Raw genomic sequence first — 18,349 nt, 5'->3', positions numbered from 1 at the left:
GGTTTCTGTTCTGAAAACAGAATTTCTGGAGCATGAAGAGCTGGTTTTGAGTGATGCTTCTGGCACCTAATCCTTAAAATTATTCAGCATATTTTTCTCGTGTCTGTCTTGAAATGAAAAATTATCTTGTTTTCAAGTCACAACTTCTAAAAATTGGGGTAAACTTTTCGTACAGATTTCCAAAATTACGCAATATATTAATGTAAGTTTCTGCCTAATTAAATTACTCGGAGACAGCTGAATAATTACTGCAGCCACCAGAGTTCACATCAGGGTTTTTAACATTTGCATCTCTGCGTTTCTCGCTAAATATTTCTGCCAATCTTTGGGGAAGAAACAGCCCAGGAAGCTTTTGGCGCCGTGGCTGATGTCACGCTCAGGCTGGGTACATTGCATCCTTTTTGAGTGCCACAAGAGTGAATTTTTCACCTGCCTGATGCCGTGTTTCCATGACAACGGCTGGTCTCGTTTGCTGCGCTCCGCTCCCGGTGCGTGGCCGAGAGGGAAAATCCTCCTGGAGAGGGGATGGCCACAGCCGAGGGACTGACGGCGGAGAACGGGCCTGAAACTGTGCTGGGAAACTGTGCTGGGAAACGGCACCGGGAAACTGTGCTGGGAAACTGTGCTGGGAAACGGCACCGGGAAACTGTGCTGGGAAACGGCACCGGGAAACTGTGCTGGGAAACGGCACCGGGAAACTGTGCTGGGAAACTGTGCTGGGAAACGGCACCGGGAAACTGTGCTGGGAAACCGCACCGGGAAACGGCACCGGGAAACTGTGCTGGGAAACTGTGCTGGGAAACTGTACTGGGAAACTGTGCTGGGAAACGGCGCCGGGAAACTGTGCTGGGAAACTGTGCTGGGAAACTGTACTGGGAAACTGTGCTGGGAAACTGTGCTGGGAAACGGCACCGGGAAACTGTGCTGGGAAACTGTGCTGGGACACGGCACCGGGAAACTGTGCTGGGAAACTGTGCTGGGAAACTGTGCTGGGAAACGGCACCGGGAAACTGTGCTGGGAAACGGCACCGGGAAACTGTGCTGGGAAACTGTGCTGGGACACGGCACCGGGAAACTGTGCTGGGAAACGGCACCGGGAAACTGTGCTGGGAAACGGCGCCGGGAAACTGTGCTGGGAAACTGTGCTGGGAAACCGCACCGGGAAACTGTGCTGGGAAACTGTGCTGGGAAACGGCACCGGGAAACTGTGCTGGGAAACGGCGCCGGGAAACTGTGCTGGGAAACTGTGCTGGGAAACTGTGCTGGGAAACGGCACCAGGAAACTGTGCTGGGAAACTGTGCTGGGAAACTGTGCTGGGAAACGGCACCGGGAAACTGTGCTGGGAAACTGTGCTGGGAAACCGCACCGGGAAACTGTGCTGGGAAACTGTGCTGGGAAACTGTGCTGGGAAACTGTGCTGGGAAACTGTGCTGGGAAACGGCACCGGGAAACTGTGCTGGGAAACTGTGCTGGGAAACTGTGCTGGGAAACTGTGCTGGGAAACTGTGCTGGGAAACGGCACCGGGAAACTGTGCTGGGAAACTGTACTGGGAAACTGTGCTGGGAAACCGCACCGGGAAACCGCACCGGGAAACTGTGCTGGGAAACTGTGCTGGGAAACTGTGCTGGGAAACTGTGCTGGGAAACTGCGCCGGGAGCAGCCCGTGCCGGCGGGGACGGGAACACATCCACGGGGGCTGAGGGGTGCTCCTGACGGGGCACAGAAATTGGTTACTGCAGTTATTGCAGTTACCACGGTTATTGCCGTTATCGTGGTTATCGCAGTTATCGAAGTTATTGTATTAACCAGTTATCACAGTTATCACAGTTATCGCAGTTATCGCATTAACCACAGTTATCATGGTTATCACAGTTATCACATCAACCCCATCTATCACATTTATCAGCGCTGCCCAGTGGGGAGGAGCCGGCTGGGCTGGGCTGGGGGCAGAGATGGGGACACACAGGGGACATTTGGGGACATCCCCAGCTCCCAGTGCTGCTGTCCCTGCCTTGGGGACAGAGATGGACCCGGGGTCAGGGGGACATTTGGGGACATCCGCAGCTCCCAGTGCTGCTCATCCATCCCCTGCCTGTGTTAGGGGAATGCAAATGGACTAGGGGTCAGGGGGACATGTGGGCGACTTTTGGGGACACCCCCAGGTCCCAGTGTGTCCCCATTTGCTGCTCAGCAGATGCAAACCCCAGTGTTCTGTAGGGGACTCCTCAGAGGACGCTCCTGTGGCAGCCTCTGTCCCCGGTGTGTCCCAGAGCTGATCACAACTTTGTTGGTGTTCTTTAGCTGCTGCTTTTCCTTCCTTCTGCCAGCACAGAAATGGAGGTGAGTGGAAAATGTGGGTGAGGAGTTTCTGATGAGTTATCACCAGGTTTTACAGGAACCTCCAAAACCACGCTCTGCATTTTAATGATCTTAAAATATTTGGTGTAATATTTAGTTTGACCTGCGAGACTGAGTTAGATCTTTAGCTCATCCTTTGGGCCCAAGGTAAAGAAACAATTTGGTAGCAATTGGAGCTGTGACACAGAAGATAAGTGGGTAAGATGAAAAGAAAATACTTGTTCAGGGGACATTGGGGACTATCAGCCTGTGCCAGGCTCACAGCAGCTCGCAGAGGGAGTTAATGTTCAAGCCACTCGGGGTTGCCTTTGTGCCTCTCCCCCAGAGCAGGGCTGTTCACTCCTCCCTCCCTCAGCAGTGGGTAGTTTCCTTTCCCTTGGGTGTAATTTGTGCTGAAGGGACAGGGCTGTGCTGTGGTAAAGGAGAGGCAGACCCTCTGTGTTTCAGACACACAGATCATTAAATGTGTCGGGAAGTGAGTGTAAAAACAGTCGAAAGAAAGGCCCCTGAAGAGATGAAGAAATGCTGATTTTTTGGCTTGAGCCCACAAATCCAAGGGATGAACCCTGTGCCGGTGCCCTTCCTGCAGCCAGGGGAGGTGTGAAGGCCCAAGGTGATGCCTTGAGGAGAACCTGCACATCTGGGGCCTCACTGCAGGGAGCTGCAGCTGGAGCTGCTGTTGCTCACTGGTGTGTGGATGCTGCCACAAACCCACTGCACTTGGGTGTATCTAAAGTCATCTCTTCACCCATTCCCACTTCTAAAACAGTCGAGAGGGTCTTGTCATGTTTATACGGTGTGCCGTAGGTGAAGAAAATCAGATGGAGAAGTGAAGAAACTGAAAAATAGGAGAGAAAAGAGAAAAGTAAGGTGAGGAGAACAAGGTAGAGCCTGTGACGAGCAGCTCTGAGTGATGGCCCTGGTCTGAGCAACAGCAAATCAAATTTGGTTCATTTTTCCTGAGCTCCATCTGTTTTGATTTGGGTGACCTGATAAAGCATTTCCACCCTGCTGCTTGGACCTTTGACTGTGTGTTGGAGTTAATTTACTGTTCTTGTTTCCAGCTTACATTGCCGTCTAAACACACACAGATAGATTCCTGAGGCTGCAGTTAATGCCTTGCTCTTTAAGCACAGGCTCCTCACCTCCTGACTTGCTGCATTTGTGACCTGCCTGTCCCTGCAGGACAGAGACTCTGAGTGTTTGTGTTGGGATGTGGCTGTTTGCTGATATTAGAAATAGAAATGCATTCGGAGTAAGGTGAAATATGGGATATAAACTCCTGTGGGAATCTCTCGCAAGTTCAGGTGACTCTGGTGTTTGCTCTGCCCTGTGATGGAGCTGGTGCTGCAGAGAAATGGGCAGAAAGAGGGAGGATGAAGCGAGCTGGTGGTGCAGGGCTCGTTATCTGCAGGGTTTTATTGAAGTGAAAACTAACACTGAGCGGGAATTGTTTGTGTTTCCTCTGTAACATCTGCTCCCAGTTGCCATGGTGCCAGGCCATGGTGATTTCCCAGGCCAAGGAGCTGCTGCAGCTCCTGTGTCCCGTATTTAGCAGGGCTTTTGAAGAAGTGCTATTTTTATGTAGCGTTTCTTATGCTAAATTCAGCCTGCTGATTAGAGGGGTAAAGCTGCATTTGTTTTCCTTTGTTAGAACAGGGGATAATTTGCACGGAAAAGTTCCTATTTTTAAAGGGAAGGAAATCCAATTTCAAATGCAAACGTTTCCCTTTACCTTGGCAAACACTCATGCCTGCTCCTTTCTCGGTAGGGATTCATTAGTTTTTCAGTGTTAACATCAGAAAATGTCCAGCTACTTTCCCGTGCTGCTTGCTAACATGTGCTTCACCATGGCAATTGAGAGGAAGGATCAAGTGGGAATAGTAAAACACCTAAAAAAAGTAAGACTGTCTTGTTTGTTTCTTTTTCATGGTATGTAATGGCTTTTTCCCCTGACTTATAAAATGTCATTTATTCCGAGTGCAGCTTTGTGACCGTGGGAGTTGGTAACTGTGGCAGGCAGTGCTGCACAGATCTGTCCCCTCCTTGGGAATGTCCTCCACTGGGGAGGGACATCCAGCACCTGCCTTGGTCTTCACCTTCATCCTGCTGATGTGCACGAGCCAGAGGGCAGGGGAGGTGGCAGAGCCTGGGCTGGCAGGGGCAGAGCAGCAGCAGCTCTCCAGAAAGATTTCTGTCTCCTGAAAGCCATCTCCCCCTCCCCAAAGCCATTTCCCTCTCTCCAAAGCCATTTCCATCTCCCTCTCCCCAAAGCCATCTCCCCCTCCCCAAAGCCATTTCCATCTCCCTCTCCCCAAAGCCATTTCCATCTCCCCAAAGCCATCTCCCTTTCCCCAAAGCCATCTCCCTCTCCCTCTCCCCAAAGCCATTTCCATCTCCCTCTCCCCAAAGCCATTTCCCTCTCCCCAAAGCCATTTCCATCTCTGCCCCTCCCCAAAGCCATCTCTGTCCCCTCCCCAGCTCCCCTCTGTCCCGTGAGCTGTGGATGGGCACAGTCAGGCAGCCCAGGTGGGTTTTTTTTTTTTGCATTTTCCAGGTGCTGATTGCAGAGATCAGCTCAGGAGGGTCTAAAGCCGTTGGTTGCTCAGGCTGTGCCTCTCCTGGCCATGGGGAGGTTCTTTAGTTTACTACTGAGCATGAGTCAGCTCTGCCTTTCAAATCCAGCTCCTGCAAGGAATAAAAAACGAGCTGGGGGTGATGAGGCTGACCTTTGAAGTGAGTCATTTACAGGGCCAGAATACATGAGAAAAGATCAGAACGATTCTTAATTTTCTTCTTTTTAGGAACCTGCAGCCTGCAGGTTTTCCCTTTGCTCTGGATGAATTCTATTTATGTCTCATCCAAAGAGAGAGCTCTCACAGGGGCTGGGATCAGAATGTTCCAGTGCAGCCCTGCCAGGTTACTGCCAGCAATCCTCCTCAGAGAAACGGAGCTGCAAATAAATGAATAGTGTACAAGGGGGTTTTTCAAACCAAAATAATTGATGGATGAGCAGGCCAGCACACAGGGCAACAGATGCCTTTCTGCAGGCACTGTGGAACCTTGTTACCCAGACAGTGGTGTCAGATTGTATTAAATCGACCAAAGCCATGCTCCTGCTGGCAGTGCTTTAGTCACTCCTCACTTCCACAGGAGAATTTTCACTTTTGTCTGTTGTGGGCACACGCCCATGCCTTCATTTCTGCCCTTTACAAGATGCAGCTTACATTTAAGGTAACACGATTCATTTTTAATGCCTCTCCTATTTAATTCTTCACAGCTGTTTCTTTATTAATTGTCTCATTTCCTGTGAAGTTTGTGCAGGTGTGGGAGCCTTTAAATGGGTGCAGGGCCCTGGGCACCCCCAGCCCCAGCACTGGGGAGGGCTGGCTGTCTGCTGACTGCGTTTGCTCCTCAGAGTCTGAAAGGACCCTCCTAAACTCAAAATCAGCTGAGGATGCCTGAAGCATTCCCTGCTCCCTGCAGGAAATTTCCCTGGAAATATCCCTGGAAGTATCCCTGCTGGGTATATCCTGCAGGAAATCTCTGGAAATATCTCTGCTGGGTATATCCTGCAGGAAATTTCCCTGCTGCCTGGAATTCTGTCTGACATGCCCAAGCCATTTTGGATTATTTTGCACATCCTGTGGTCGTGCTGTGGCTGAGGTGTCAGCACATGGGTGAAATATGGAATTATGTTTGGCTTGGGGAAAAAACTCCAGCAGGGGAAATACAAGCTCTGAGTGAGTTCTGCTCCATCCATGAGAGAAAGTTTGGGGTTTGTTTGTCCTGGAGCTTGTTGGTGCTGATCTGGTCACTGCTCTCAGGTTCTTTTCTGGGGGAAAGTGAAATTGTTCTACAAGCAGCTTCTATGGTTTGTTTCCATACGGCTCATTTTCTAAATTCACTTATCTGAAAAATTTTTGGATTCATGCAAGACCAGTAATTAAATTACTTCAAGCCCTTGAATTATTTTTTTTAATGAGCATTGAGAACTTAGTGAACATAGAGAGCTTTTATTTTTTTACTGAGCATTTAGTGAGCATCATGAGCCAGGGGCTGCCAGACTGTGCAGTTAATCACTGAAACTCAGTGTGAAGCCTCTGGAGATGGGCGAGGAGCTCATTTGGAATTACCAAGTGCTGTTTCCTCTGCACTTGCACTTCAGTCTGCTCAGTTTGGTCAGCATTTGCCTTTTTGCTGTCCTGGGCTGGGTGACTTGATGAATTCCTGCACTCTGCCTGTCTCGGGTGGGTTGATTTGCATGGGTTAAATGGGAGACCTCAGCTGACTCCAGCGAGTTCTGCTCCTCAGGCACAATTTTATTGTCAGAATTGTTCCACACAGCGACTAAATGGAGAACGGGGAGAGAGGGCACCACGGGGAAAGAGGACAAAACTCTCATTAAATTTGTATTAAGAAGTCAAAAGCTATTTCAATAAAAGCCAGGAAGGATGAGGGAAGAGTGCAAGGGAATGCTTTGCACAGGTTTGTTGTTTGGAGTGGTGCTGCTTTATTGCCACAGAGTTTAACAGTCCCAGAGATGCTCCAAAAGTAATTGTGAAATCCCATAAACTTCCTCTCGGGTCCGGGCAATAATAGAGTGGCATCAGTAATTATTAATTATAATAATTAATATTATTCATTATTAATAATTTCCATTAGAATTTGGAGGTGTTACTGAACTGGGAGGGGGGGAGGCAGGAGTGGAGAATCCCTGGCACTGGCAGGAGGGCTGGAGGCAAGCAGCAGGTCCAGGCTGGTGCCAGGGTGACCCCAGGCTGGTGCCAGCGTGTCCCCACGTCCCCAGGCTGGTGCCAGGGTGACCCCAGGCTGGTGCCAGTGTGTCCCCATGTCCCCAGGCTGGTGCCAACATGTCCCCAGGCTGGTGCCAGGGTGTCCCCAGGCTGGTGCCAGCGTGTCCCCACGTCCCCAGGCTGGTGCCAGCAGGGCTGGTGGCTGCCCCGGCTGTTTGCTGTGTGCCCGGGGCTCTCCTGTGGTTGCCTGGAGGTTGTTTGGGGCTGGCAGGTGGCAGAGCTCAGGTGAGAAGTGGTGCCCTGCTGCTGAGGCACTCGGGGCTGCTGCCAGGGACAGAAGGTGGAAAACGCTCCGTTTATGTAGCAGCAGGGAGGGTGGGCAGTGTCAGCAAGGCGAGGGGATTGGCAGGAGGATCATCTCTCTGGAAGTTCAGAGCTTTTCTGGGTCTGTCTGGGCAGCTCCCCACGGCTCGTAGTGTGCAGTGCTGTGGCCTAAGGTACAATCTCCAGCAGCTACGTTTGGGAACCTGGGCACAAAGAGAATAGTCAGAAGTGTCAGGGGAGGTTGCTGGTCTTTCCTGGGCTCCATCTGTTTTGATTTGGGTGACTTGATAAAGCATTTCCACCCTGCTGCTTGGACCTTTGACTGTGTGTTGGAGTTAATTTACTGTCCTTGTTTCCAGCTTACATTGCCGTCTAAACACACACAGATAGATTCCTGAGGCTGCAGTTAATGCCTTGCTCTTTAAGCACAGGCTCCTCACCTCCTGACTTGCTGCATTTGTGACCTGCCTGTCCCTGCAGGACAGAGACTCTGAGTGTTTGTGTTGGGATGTGGCTGTTTGCTGATATTAGAAATAGAAATGCATTTGGAGTAAGGTGAAATATGGGATATAAAGGTGTGGACATGAGAGTGCATTCCATGTGTATGGAATTTCTACATCTTTGCCCTCAGAACGCCTTTTGGACACTTAAATTGCTTTATTTTCTGGGAGTTGAGTCTCTCTCTGCTCCCAGCTCTGAGTGAGGAGAGGCAGCCAAGCCTGAGCTCTTTGTTTCCTCCCCAGGGAGATTTTTATTATTATTTTTGCAGGCACCAGGCCTGTGGAGCCAGGTCATCTCCCTTTGCTTGCACATCTCTAATCAGATCATCCACTGCAAACACGGGGGTTTATGGCAGAGCTGCCTGTAATTGCAAATTAATCTGGTGCTTCTGCACCTCGTATTGCTCTTAATGGCTTGTTAATACCAAATAATGCAAAACCACCACTTCCTTGAGCCCTTAATAGGATGGGCTGTAATGGAGCTGGAGGGCTGGGACCCCTGTGTTTGTGGTCTCCTCTGTGAGCTCCTGTTTGCGTCTACCCCTGTGTCCCCTGTGTCTGTGACCCCCTGTGTCCCCTGTGTTTGTGGTCCCCCCTGTGAGCTCCTGTTTGTGTCCCCCCGTGACCCCTGTGTTTGTGGTCACCCCTGTGTATGTCCCCCCTGTGTCTGTGTCCACTCTTGTCCCCACTGTGTCTGTGTCCCCCCTGTGTGTGTGTGTCCCCTGTGTGTGTCCCCCCGTGACTGCTGTGTATGTGTCCCCACCCGTGTCAGTGTCCCCCTCTATGTCCCCTGTGTGTGTCCCCCTATGTGTGTGTCACCCCTGTGTTCCCTGTGTTTGTGGTCATCTGTGTGTGTGTCCCGTGTCCCCTGTGTGTCCCCCCCTGTGTCTGTGTCCACTCTCTGTCCCCTGTGTGTGTCCCCCCGTGTGTCCCCTGTGTCCCCTGTGTTTGTGGTCACCCCTGTGCGTGTCCCCCGGTGACCGCTGTGTGTGTTTGTGTTGCAGGGGGATGAACTGAAGGATGCTGAGCAGGAGAGGAGCCTGCAGGATGCCAGCGTGTGCCCCCCAGCTCTGCAGCATGGCCAGGTAAGAGCACTGCTCTGTTGTGTCCCCAGGTGTCACCTGCTGCGGGGGGACAGGGGCTGTGACAGACATTGGGCTCTGCTGCTCTGTGCCTGCATGAAAAAACCCAGCTGGAAATAAACCCCCACGAACGGCCTGAGGGGCGGGTGGGATTTCAGGGGAACATTCCTGACCTGAGAGGTGCAGCATGCCCCTGGTGGGTTTTCTTAGCACGGTGAATTGGCATTGGGCTTTGGAAGAAGACTTCTTTGGATGCTTTTGCTGAGACTCAGTTGAAGTCTCCTCTCTCTTCTCTTCTCCTCTTTTTCTGGAAGATTCCTGCCCGTCTGACAGGAGTCCACTGCTGTTTCCTGTTGCTGATGAGCTGGGTTTGGTTTTGTGTAAAAAGGCAGAGTTATTATAATACCTGATGAGAGGAGGCAGCCATGTGTGTCACAGCATCACTTGATTTTATTCCTCCATCTGGCCACAGATTTCTCCCTTTCCTAATGTGTTTCTCTTCTCTTTATTGTTGTTTACACATTACCTTTGCTCTTTACCTCACGAGGCACATAAAGTCCCACTTGGGCAGTTTTATATTCCAGCTGCCACACAATAATGTGCATCATTAATGCAATGAAGGCTCAGTGCTCTGGCACTAAAAATGAGTCCTCTATCAGCAAGTGCACAACTTCCATGGCTGGCAGTGCTTTATGATGGGCAATGTTTGTCCTGAGGTACATGGGAAAGGTCTCCTAAAACCAGTTCGAAATGCAGAGGTCAGCATTTGTCACGTTGGCCACTAAGTTAGAAATAAAATTCCTTCTCACTGTTGTAATGTCAGAATTCATCATCCTGTGGGGCCTTGTTTCTTCTCATCTATTAAATGCTGTGAAAGGCACAGAGCAAAACTTCTGGGTGTTTGCATTGCTGATGTCAAACAACAGCCTCGGCACAACCAGGATCTCGTGATAAGAGTGCTGTCTCACTTTTACTTTTAGATTGAACAGTCTAGAAGCCTGGTTGTGTGCCCTGAATGCCAACAGCCCTTTGTTTTCGTCCTTGCCTAGGAGATTTCTGAGGCTTGTTACCCCCCATGCAGAGGCTGAGGATGGATTGTGCAGTTTTGATGGCATTTATGGTTCAGAACGTGTGAAACTCCACAGCTTTGGAGCAGGGTTCTGGCAGAGTTAGGGCTCAGCCCCGAAGGGGAACGCCTGTCTAAATTAATTTATTCTTTTCCACCCTTGAGAGCTGGCCTGGAAAAGAGGCCAGCTTCCCCCAAGGCAGCGGGGCTGGAGGAGCACGAAATGTGCACTATTGTGAGTTGTGTTGTGTGGCACTGCCCAAGCCTCTGCTCGTTCCTGGGCTGCCTGGGGCTGGGCTCTGCAAGGGGCTGGGTGAGATTGGCTGCTCTGAGTCCCCAGACGAGGCTGGATGGTGCCGGGTTTGGTGCCCTGCTGGGGACAGAAGCATGTGCAGGTGTGGGAAGGCTCTGTGTCCTCGGGAGTGGCCCTGAGGGGTTTATCTGAGCACAAACGAGTTGGTGTTCCAGTGGAAAGTTTAACGTGGTGTGGGGAATGCAGCAGGCATTGCACGTGCAGGGTGGATGTCCACAGCAAACCCGACACTCCAGGAGCCTCCCCAGTGATGTTCATCAGGGCCAGCAGTGACAGGAGCTGTGGTCTCTGGTGCCTGGGACAAAGGGCTGTGGGTGACCAGGAGCAGGAGCTGCTGCCTGGGGAGGGTTCAGGAGGTGCTGCTGCCTGGGGATGGTTTGTCAGGAGTCCCTGGGGATGGTTTGTCAGGAGTCCCTGGGGATGGTTTGTCAGGAGTCCCTGGGGATGGTTTGTCAGGAGTCCCCGGGATGGTTTGTCAGGAGTCCCTGGGGATGGTTTGTCAGGAGTCCCTGGGGATGGTTTGTCAGGAGTCCCTGGGGATGGTTTGTCAGGAGTCCCTGGGGATGGTTTGTCAGGAGTCCCTGGGGATGGTTTGTCAGGAGTCCCTGGGGATGGTTTGTCAGGAGTCCCTGGGGATGGTTTGTCAGGAGCTCCTGGGGATGGTTTGTCAGGAGCTCCTGGAATGGTTTTCAGGAGTTCCTGGGGAAGGTTTGTCAGGAGCTCCTGGGGAAGGTTTCAGAAGTCCCTGGGATGGTTTTCAGGAGCTGCTCTCTCTGGAAGTGCTCAGGAAGCCAAGGGCACCTCACAGACCCCTCAGACTGACCCAAAGCAGTGCACAGTTAGTGAGTGTGAAGATACAGGATCCAAAATAAATTGGTTTGATGAGTTGAACAGAGAGGCATCACAGATCAAAATGTTCCCTGTTCCTGTCATGAAATCAGAGCTGTTTCTGAGGCTCTCTATTTAGGTCAGCTGCTTTTGCCACTGGGAACATTGATGTTTTGATATGCTCCCTGAGTAATCCAGGTTCATGTATATCCCATATGTTCTCCAGCAGCCTGCTTGGAGGGAGCATTAAAGTCACATTTCAGAGCAAATGTTGTCTAAAAAAGCAGAAGGAAATGATAGTCTCATCAAGCTCTGTGATGCCATCTGGGTTATATAAATGTGTGCAGCACAGCATTCCCTGTCCTACACCATCCTCAGAGGAGGGTCCTGCTGAGAGCATCCAGCAGAAATAGGAAAAGATTGTGTGTTTCTGGGAGTAGCAACAGGAATTATCAGAAGGAGTTGGGTGGATTTGGTTCTGTTCTTTCCACTACTCAGAATCCAAACCTTGCTCAGAGGCTCATGTGGCAGAAGAGGAAGCAGAGAAATGTTCAGTCACTGGTGTGTTCCTGAGCTTTGGCCAGTTTACGCTGGCACTTTGGGCTCCCGAAGGAAAACTGTGAGATGTGTGAAACACCTGCAGTTCTGCCTGTCCCTAATCCATCTCTTCCCAAATCCCAGCAGCAGCCTGATCAGAGCTGTGTGTTCTGAGGGCCCTTCCCTGCCAGCAGGAGCAGCTCAGAGCAGAGGGGAGCTCTGCTCCTCGCTCCCAGAAATATCCAGAATGTGACCACTGGGGAGTTTAGACAAACTTCTTGCCAGAGGTGGTATGAATTGTTTTGAAGCAGGGAAATCTAAATTCTGACCAAAATAACCTCTCTTTGTGACTTGTTCAAAATATTATAGTTCATTAATGCTGAGGAAACGAACTGAGGATCCGGGACAGGGACAGGATTGCACCACTCATCCTGACACCACTGTTTCCTTTCCCCACCCCATTCATCCTCAGCAATATGCACTGACTGATCAAAACAATATGAAGGATGCAGGAGTGAATAGATTCTGAAAATCCATTGTTTAATAAGTTTCCTTCGTTAGAAAGAACTGAGAGGAAGGGAAAAGAAAAATCTGTGCACAAGGGGAAAAAAAAAATCCTGAGGTTGACAATAATTGCATCAGTTCTTGTGGAAAACATGATTTGTTCCCTTTTCCTCCCTTTTTTTCTAGTCCACTGCACTCCAAAGAGCCCTTGTGCAGAGCTCAATGCCGGGGCTGGCTGCAGCCATTTAGGTGTTTGGTCCATGGCAACGTTTGCAAGTGAGCAGACTGGAGCCAGCAGGCAAATGAAAAAGGCTGAATCAGCTCCCAAAACGTCGCATCAGGAAATGGCCAGCAGAGAGATCTGTGTCCGGATTGCTTTGTGCCATTTGCTCTTGCATTAAAAACAAACAAAAACCCAAAACAAATCAAACAAACACCCTCCCCCCCAAAAAACCAAACAAACCCAAAAACCCAACAACCCCCCCCCCAAAAAAAACCCAAACCTAAAAACAACAAAAACATAACCCCCCAAAAAAACCCAACAAAAACCAATCAACCAATCCAAAACAGAACCCCCCCCCCGCCCCAAACCAACCAACCCACCCCAAAACAGAGCAGTAATGAAACTGGGGAAGGTGAGGGGAAGGAATTTGTCCCTCCTGCCCAGGGCTGAATCCTGAGCACTGGGATTTATTTTTCCTTGCCCTGCCAGCCCTGGCTGTGCTGCAGTCACAGAGAGCAGATGCTGCCTGGAGCTCTGCTCACCAGGAATGTTATTGCTTCCTCACCTTCTGTAAACACTGCAGAAAACATTAAACATTACACAGAAAATAATTCACATTATGTGAAAATAATATTGGAGGTTTTTTTACCCAGGTGTTTATTCCTGCTGGCTTTTTTCCTACTGTAAGAGGTGCAGTTTCTGATGTGGTACAAGCTGTAATAATCCTGTTATGCATCAACACAGAGCTCAAGCTCATGAAGTCATCAGGGCTAAGAAATCAAATTTTCAGCTGATCTGAATTAAAGAAAGAACTTTTCCATGGCAGGCAAAAGTAATTCAATTTATTTTCTTGTTTTCTGTGTCTGTTTATGAAAAAGTCACTGTCACTGATGAGTCACAAACTCCTGTACAAAAAGACTTGATCCTACTGAACTGGTTAACATAGGACCAAGTGAATTAAATCATAAACCAAATCTTACTTTATGAACATCTGATCCTTTAAATACTTCTGTGTAGAAATGTTTCAAGGGAGGGCAAGGGGTTTATTGCAGAAGAATACTTATTTTTGAATTGCAGTTACACTGATTTCAAGTATATTTGAGTTTATTCTGAAGTCAGTTTACACTTAAAAGAGTCCAGAAGACATGTAAATTTGAGTTTTATTATATATATCTGTATGTAAGTTAGATCTCTGCCTCTTTATACAGCACACCCACCTCTGAGGCCCCCGAGACCCAGGGAACCTGGAGATGTTTTGACTGTCATTCATTTAGTGCACTGTAGAGTGTATTTGTTTAAATTGACATGACTTATGCATGACTCCAGTTTGGTGCCAGACTCTGGTCCCTGCTGAGAGAAAATGTACGAGGCACAGGGAGCTGCCTCAAGGAGCTTTCCCTTTGAGGGTTTTTTCCTGTTTCCTCTGAACCTTTTCCTTTCTCCATTTTTAACGTGCAGAAATATTTGTGTCAGTTTTGCCTCCACTCTTTGCAGTTTGGGCAATAATCCCATTTGATCTCTCCCAGGTAAAATCAGACTATGACCACCTTCGGGAAACCCTCCTCAGAGTGACCAAAGAACGAGATTTGGCTGCAAGGGGAAAACACCAGCTCCAAGCCAAGCTGGAGAACTTAGAGCAGGTCCTAAAGGTGAGTATAAACCCTGAATTCCATCCCAATTCCACCAGTCCGGCCCTTGCATCGCTCCTCCATCACTCCTGGTGCCCCCCAGGGCTGCCCTGCACACCTCAGGGCCCCTCTCAGGTGTGGTCAGAGGTGTGGGCTGGGAGCACCAGGGGCTGCCAGGGCTCCACACAGCACAGACACGTCCAGAGACCTTCACCTGACCCTCAGCAGCCGTGCACATGGCACTGGGCAGTCACTGCAGTCGAAATGAGAAAGGGGGGATGAGAACATGAACAAACTGCCCAGATGTTTTCCTTCAGAGAGCTGTGTCTGCCAGCCTGGCTGGCTGCAAAACACCCCTGTGCCCTTTCCATTCTGTACCTCTCACTGCTCTGCTGAAGAACTTCTCCCAAAATTCCCCTTCACTGGGACAAAAACTCTCTGGTGGATTCACAGATCCTGCCTGTGCACGGTCACAGATCCTGGCTGTGCACGGTCACAGATCCTGGCTGTGCACAGTCACAGATCCTGGCTTTCCATGGTCACAGATCTTGGCTGTGCATGGTCACAGATCCTGGCTGTTCATGGTCAGAGATCCTGGTTTTCCATGGTCACAGATCCTGGCTTTCCATGGTCACAGATCCTGGCTGTGCACGGTCACAGATCCTGGCTTTCCATGGTCATAGATCCTGGTTTTCCATGGTCACAGATCCTGGCTTTCCATGGTCACAGATCCTGGTTTTCCATGGTCACAGATCCTGGCTTTCCATGGTCACAAATCCTGGCTCTCCATGGTCACAGATCCTGGTTTTCCATGGTCACAGATCCCGGTTTTCCATGGTCACAGATCCTGCCTGTGCACGGTCACAGATCCTGGCTGTGCACAGTCACAGATCCTGCCTTTCCATGGTCACAGATCCTGGCTGTGCACAGTCACAGATCCTGGTTTTCCATGGTCACAGATCCTGGCTGTTCATGGTCATAGATCCTGGTTTTCCATGGTCACAGATCCTGCCTGTGCACGGTCACAGATCCTGGCTCTCCATGGTCACAGATCCTGGTTTTCCATGGTCACAGATTTTGGCTTTGTGTGTTCAGGGCTTTTCCCCCTGAGCACAGTCCCTGTGAGCTGGCAGAGCTCCTTGAGCAGAACTGAAGCCCTGCAGCTCCTTTTAGCACCGAGCCATGCCCAGGCAGATGCAGCCCTTGGTGTGTTCTGTGTGTCCTCACGTGCTCTGAAATCAGCAGGTTTTAAAATGGCTTGCAGCTTTCCAGCCATTGCAAAAAAAAAAAAAAAAAAAAAAAAAGTTCTGAGAATTATTTAGCCTAGTTTCCCTGTCTGAAAAGGAGTTCAGTGTCTCTTTTGAGAAACTCAGGACGTACCAACAAAGCAGAGAAGGGAAGTGCTGAGTGAGCTGAGTGTTGGCAGTGCCTCTGGTGGAGAAGGACGGGCTCTGGTGTCCTGATGTGTGCAGAAATGTCCCCACCCAGCCCCTGCCACTGCCCCACGGGCAGCACAGAGCCCAGGGCTGCTGATGGGGGAGAGCCTGGAGTGGGGATGGACCTGCTCCTGCTCCTGCTGCAGCACAGCCCTGCTCTGCACCGGGGCTGGGGCTCCTTCCTGCTGTCACACCCTGAGACCCCTGGGGGGCTCTGTCCTGGTGTCACCCCTGGTCCTGTCACACCCTGGGGCTCTGTCCTGGTGCCACCCCTGGTCCTGTCACACCCTGGGGCCCTGTGCTGGTGTCACCCCCTGCTGTCTGTGGGTCCCTGCCAGGGCAGAGATGGGTTCTGTGCTGTGCCAGAGCAGGGATGCAATTCTCTGTTCTGTCTGGGAGCCGTGGGGTCCCTGCCAGGACAGGGATGAAATGAGAGGTTTTTTCCCTGATAATTTAAATCATGAGGAAGTCTGCTTGGTAAAATGGGTGGGGCTCATTCAGGTGAGATGGGAACCTGAGCTGTTCTTCTTGGCCCTTATAAAATCCTGAGAGCAGACATTCCCCACGAACTTCTGTACAGTGTGCAGTGCAGAAATGTCTACAGGCAAACAGCAAATCCTCACAAAACTCCCAGAAAACAAGCCACAGCTCAGGGTGAAAACTTACAGCGTGAGAAACATTGTCGTTGTTGTTGCTGTTGTTTATAATCAAGCAAAAAATGAATAAATCCCAAGCAGAGGCCAGATGGAGAAATTTCTGCTTCTTTTGCAGACATCCAGGCTGAGAGCTGTCAGCCTCCCTGGCTGTCCCTCTGGGTAATGTGCAGCAGGCAATAACAGCTCTTTACAGCTTAGAAATGTGCCTGATAAAACCCTCTCCTGCAGACAATAAGAGATATTTTGGGCTGTTCTTGTCAATTTTTTGTTTTCCCAAGTGCTGATTTCTAACGGGTTTGTGTGTAATAACTCGGTGCTGCAGATAAGGCTTTGTGCCTCTGCTCCCAGACTGTGATGGGAATAGGATGTAATTTGGAAAATAAAAATCTTTAATACCAGGTTCACCAGGGAGGAGATCAGAATCTAGAAAGAGATCTTTCTTAACTCCCATTTATTAAGAAGGTGTTTGAAAGTTACAGGGATGCTGGGGGAGTAATATCCACCTGTAATGAAAAAGATTTCTATCTGCAGAAGGTGTCTGGACGCTGCAGCTCGTGCTCTTCCCAGGAGCCTTGCCCATATTGCTCTGAGCCATTAGCATCAAACACACTTGGGGAGTTCTGGGAGCTCTGAGTGAGGGTTTTACCCCTTTTGTCCTGCCCCACCTGTGCTGGTCCTGCTCTGTGCCCTTTTCTGCAGGCAGCAGGCAGACATCAGCGCAGGGGAGCTGCTCCTGTAGGGTCACCGTTAGCACAACAAATCCCAGCAGCACATCCCAGAGGAGGGCACGCAGGGAATTGCCGAGGTAATGTCTGCCAGGCTTTAGTTCTTCAGCACAAAGCTCCCTAAGAAGGTGTTCCTGCTGGCTGCAATGGGTGCACCCCAGAGCCATGGGTGCTCCTGCTGGCTGCAATGGGTGCTGTCCCCTGTGCACCCCAGAGCCATGGGTGCTCCTGCTGGCTGCAATGGGTGCTGTCACCCAAACCCAAGTCCTGGCAGTGTCAGAGCCCTGGGTCCTGGCAGGGCTTGATGTCCCGGTGCCTGAGATTTCTTTGGCTAGAAACTCCCAAGTCCTGCCCGAATTCAAACCCCATCTGGTGTCCCCGCAGCCTCTCAGGGATGCCAGGGAGGTTTGTGTGGAGGGAACGTGCACCCCTGGCTGTGGCTGCAGCTGGGACATTTCCAGTGCCCTGACGGCTCTTCTCCTTCCCCTTCCCTTTCTCCTCCTCCTTCCCCTCTCCTTCTCCCCGTGCCCTGTCCCAGCACATGCGAGAGGCTGCGGAACGGCGGCAACAGCTGGAGCTGGAGCATGAGCAAGCCTTGGCCGTCCTCAACGCCAAACAGCAGGAGATCGAGCTGCTGCAGAAGGTACTGGGACAGGGCTGGGACAGGGGTGGGACTGGGACAGGGGTGGGACAGGGACAGGAGTGGGACAGGGACAAGACAGGGGTGGGACAGGGACAGGGATGGGACAGGGGTGTGACAGGCAGGAGCTGCTGCAGAAGGTACCTGTGGATAGGGATGGGACAGAACAGGGACAGAACGGGACAGGGGTGGGACAGGGACAGGCAGGTGGCACCAAGGCAGGGACAAAGGACACGTGGAGGGATGGCTCCCCTGGTGCCCAGGGACTCCCAGGCCGGTGCCAGGCTGGTCCCTGCCCTGGCTGGGTCCCTGGCACTGCCCTGCCCTGTGGCAGGAGGGTGCTGGCTGTGCTGGGGGCTTTATCCATGTTCCTGCAGTGAACATTCAGCAGCCTGAGCCGACAGTGTGTGGGATTTTCTGTTTCCCAGCAGGGACCAGAGTGGCACAAGGATTGCCTTGGCCTTTCCACTGCTGCCCTCCATGTTTGGCTGGGTAATTCCTGTGCATTTCTCAATTGTCACAAAGGAATCCTGTCTGAATTTCTTGACCATCAGAATACGAGTTCTCTGCCATTTCCAGCTGTTGACATTCCCAGTGACACTGAAATCACAGGATTTCTTTGGCCTCCTCCTCTAGATGTGCACTTCTTGCCACCTTTCTCCATTAAATTAGATAAAAGAAAGTCTTGTCAGGGTCCTGACCCATCCCAGCTGATCTTCCCTTTCAGGAATGTGTCAGTTGGCGTGGCAAAGTTTTGGTGTCCAGCCAGC

General features: G+C 50.8%; 1 protein-coding gene across 1 annotated transcript in view; it reads left to right on the top strand.

Moving 5' to 3' along the window:
* Positions 1-8,947: 8,947 nt before the first annotated feature.
* RIMBP2 (RIMS binding protein 2) overlaps positions 8,948-18,349 on the top strand; it is a 77,546-nt gene continuing 68,144 nt past the window's right edge. The window contains 3 exon segments of the mRNA XM_066331809.1: positions 8,948-9,026; positions 14,021-14,143; positions 17,478-17,582. Of these exon segments, the coding sequence (XP_066187906.1) occupies positions 17,481-17,582 (102 nt within the window). The 5' untranslated portion in view covers positions 8,948-9,026; positions 14,021-14,143; positions 17,478-17,480.

The sequence above is a fragment of the Sylvia atricapilla genome, chromosome 17 (assembly GCF_009819655.1).
Source record: "Sylvia atricapilla isolate bSylAtr1 chromosome 17, bSylAtr1.pri, whole genome shotgun sequence".
In the NCBI taxonomy this organism is placed as follows: Eukaryota; Metazoa; Chordata; class Aves; order Passeriformes; family Sylviidae; genus Sylvia; species Sylvia atricapilla.
Note: the sequence above shows the minus strand (reverse complement) of the source record. Positions and strands in the feature narration are given on the sequence as shown.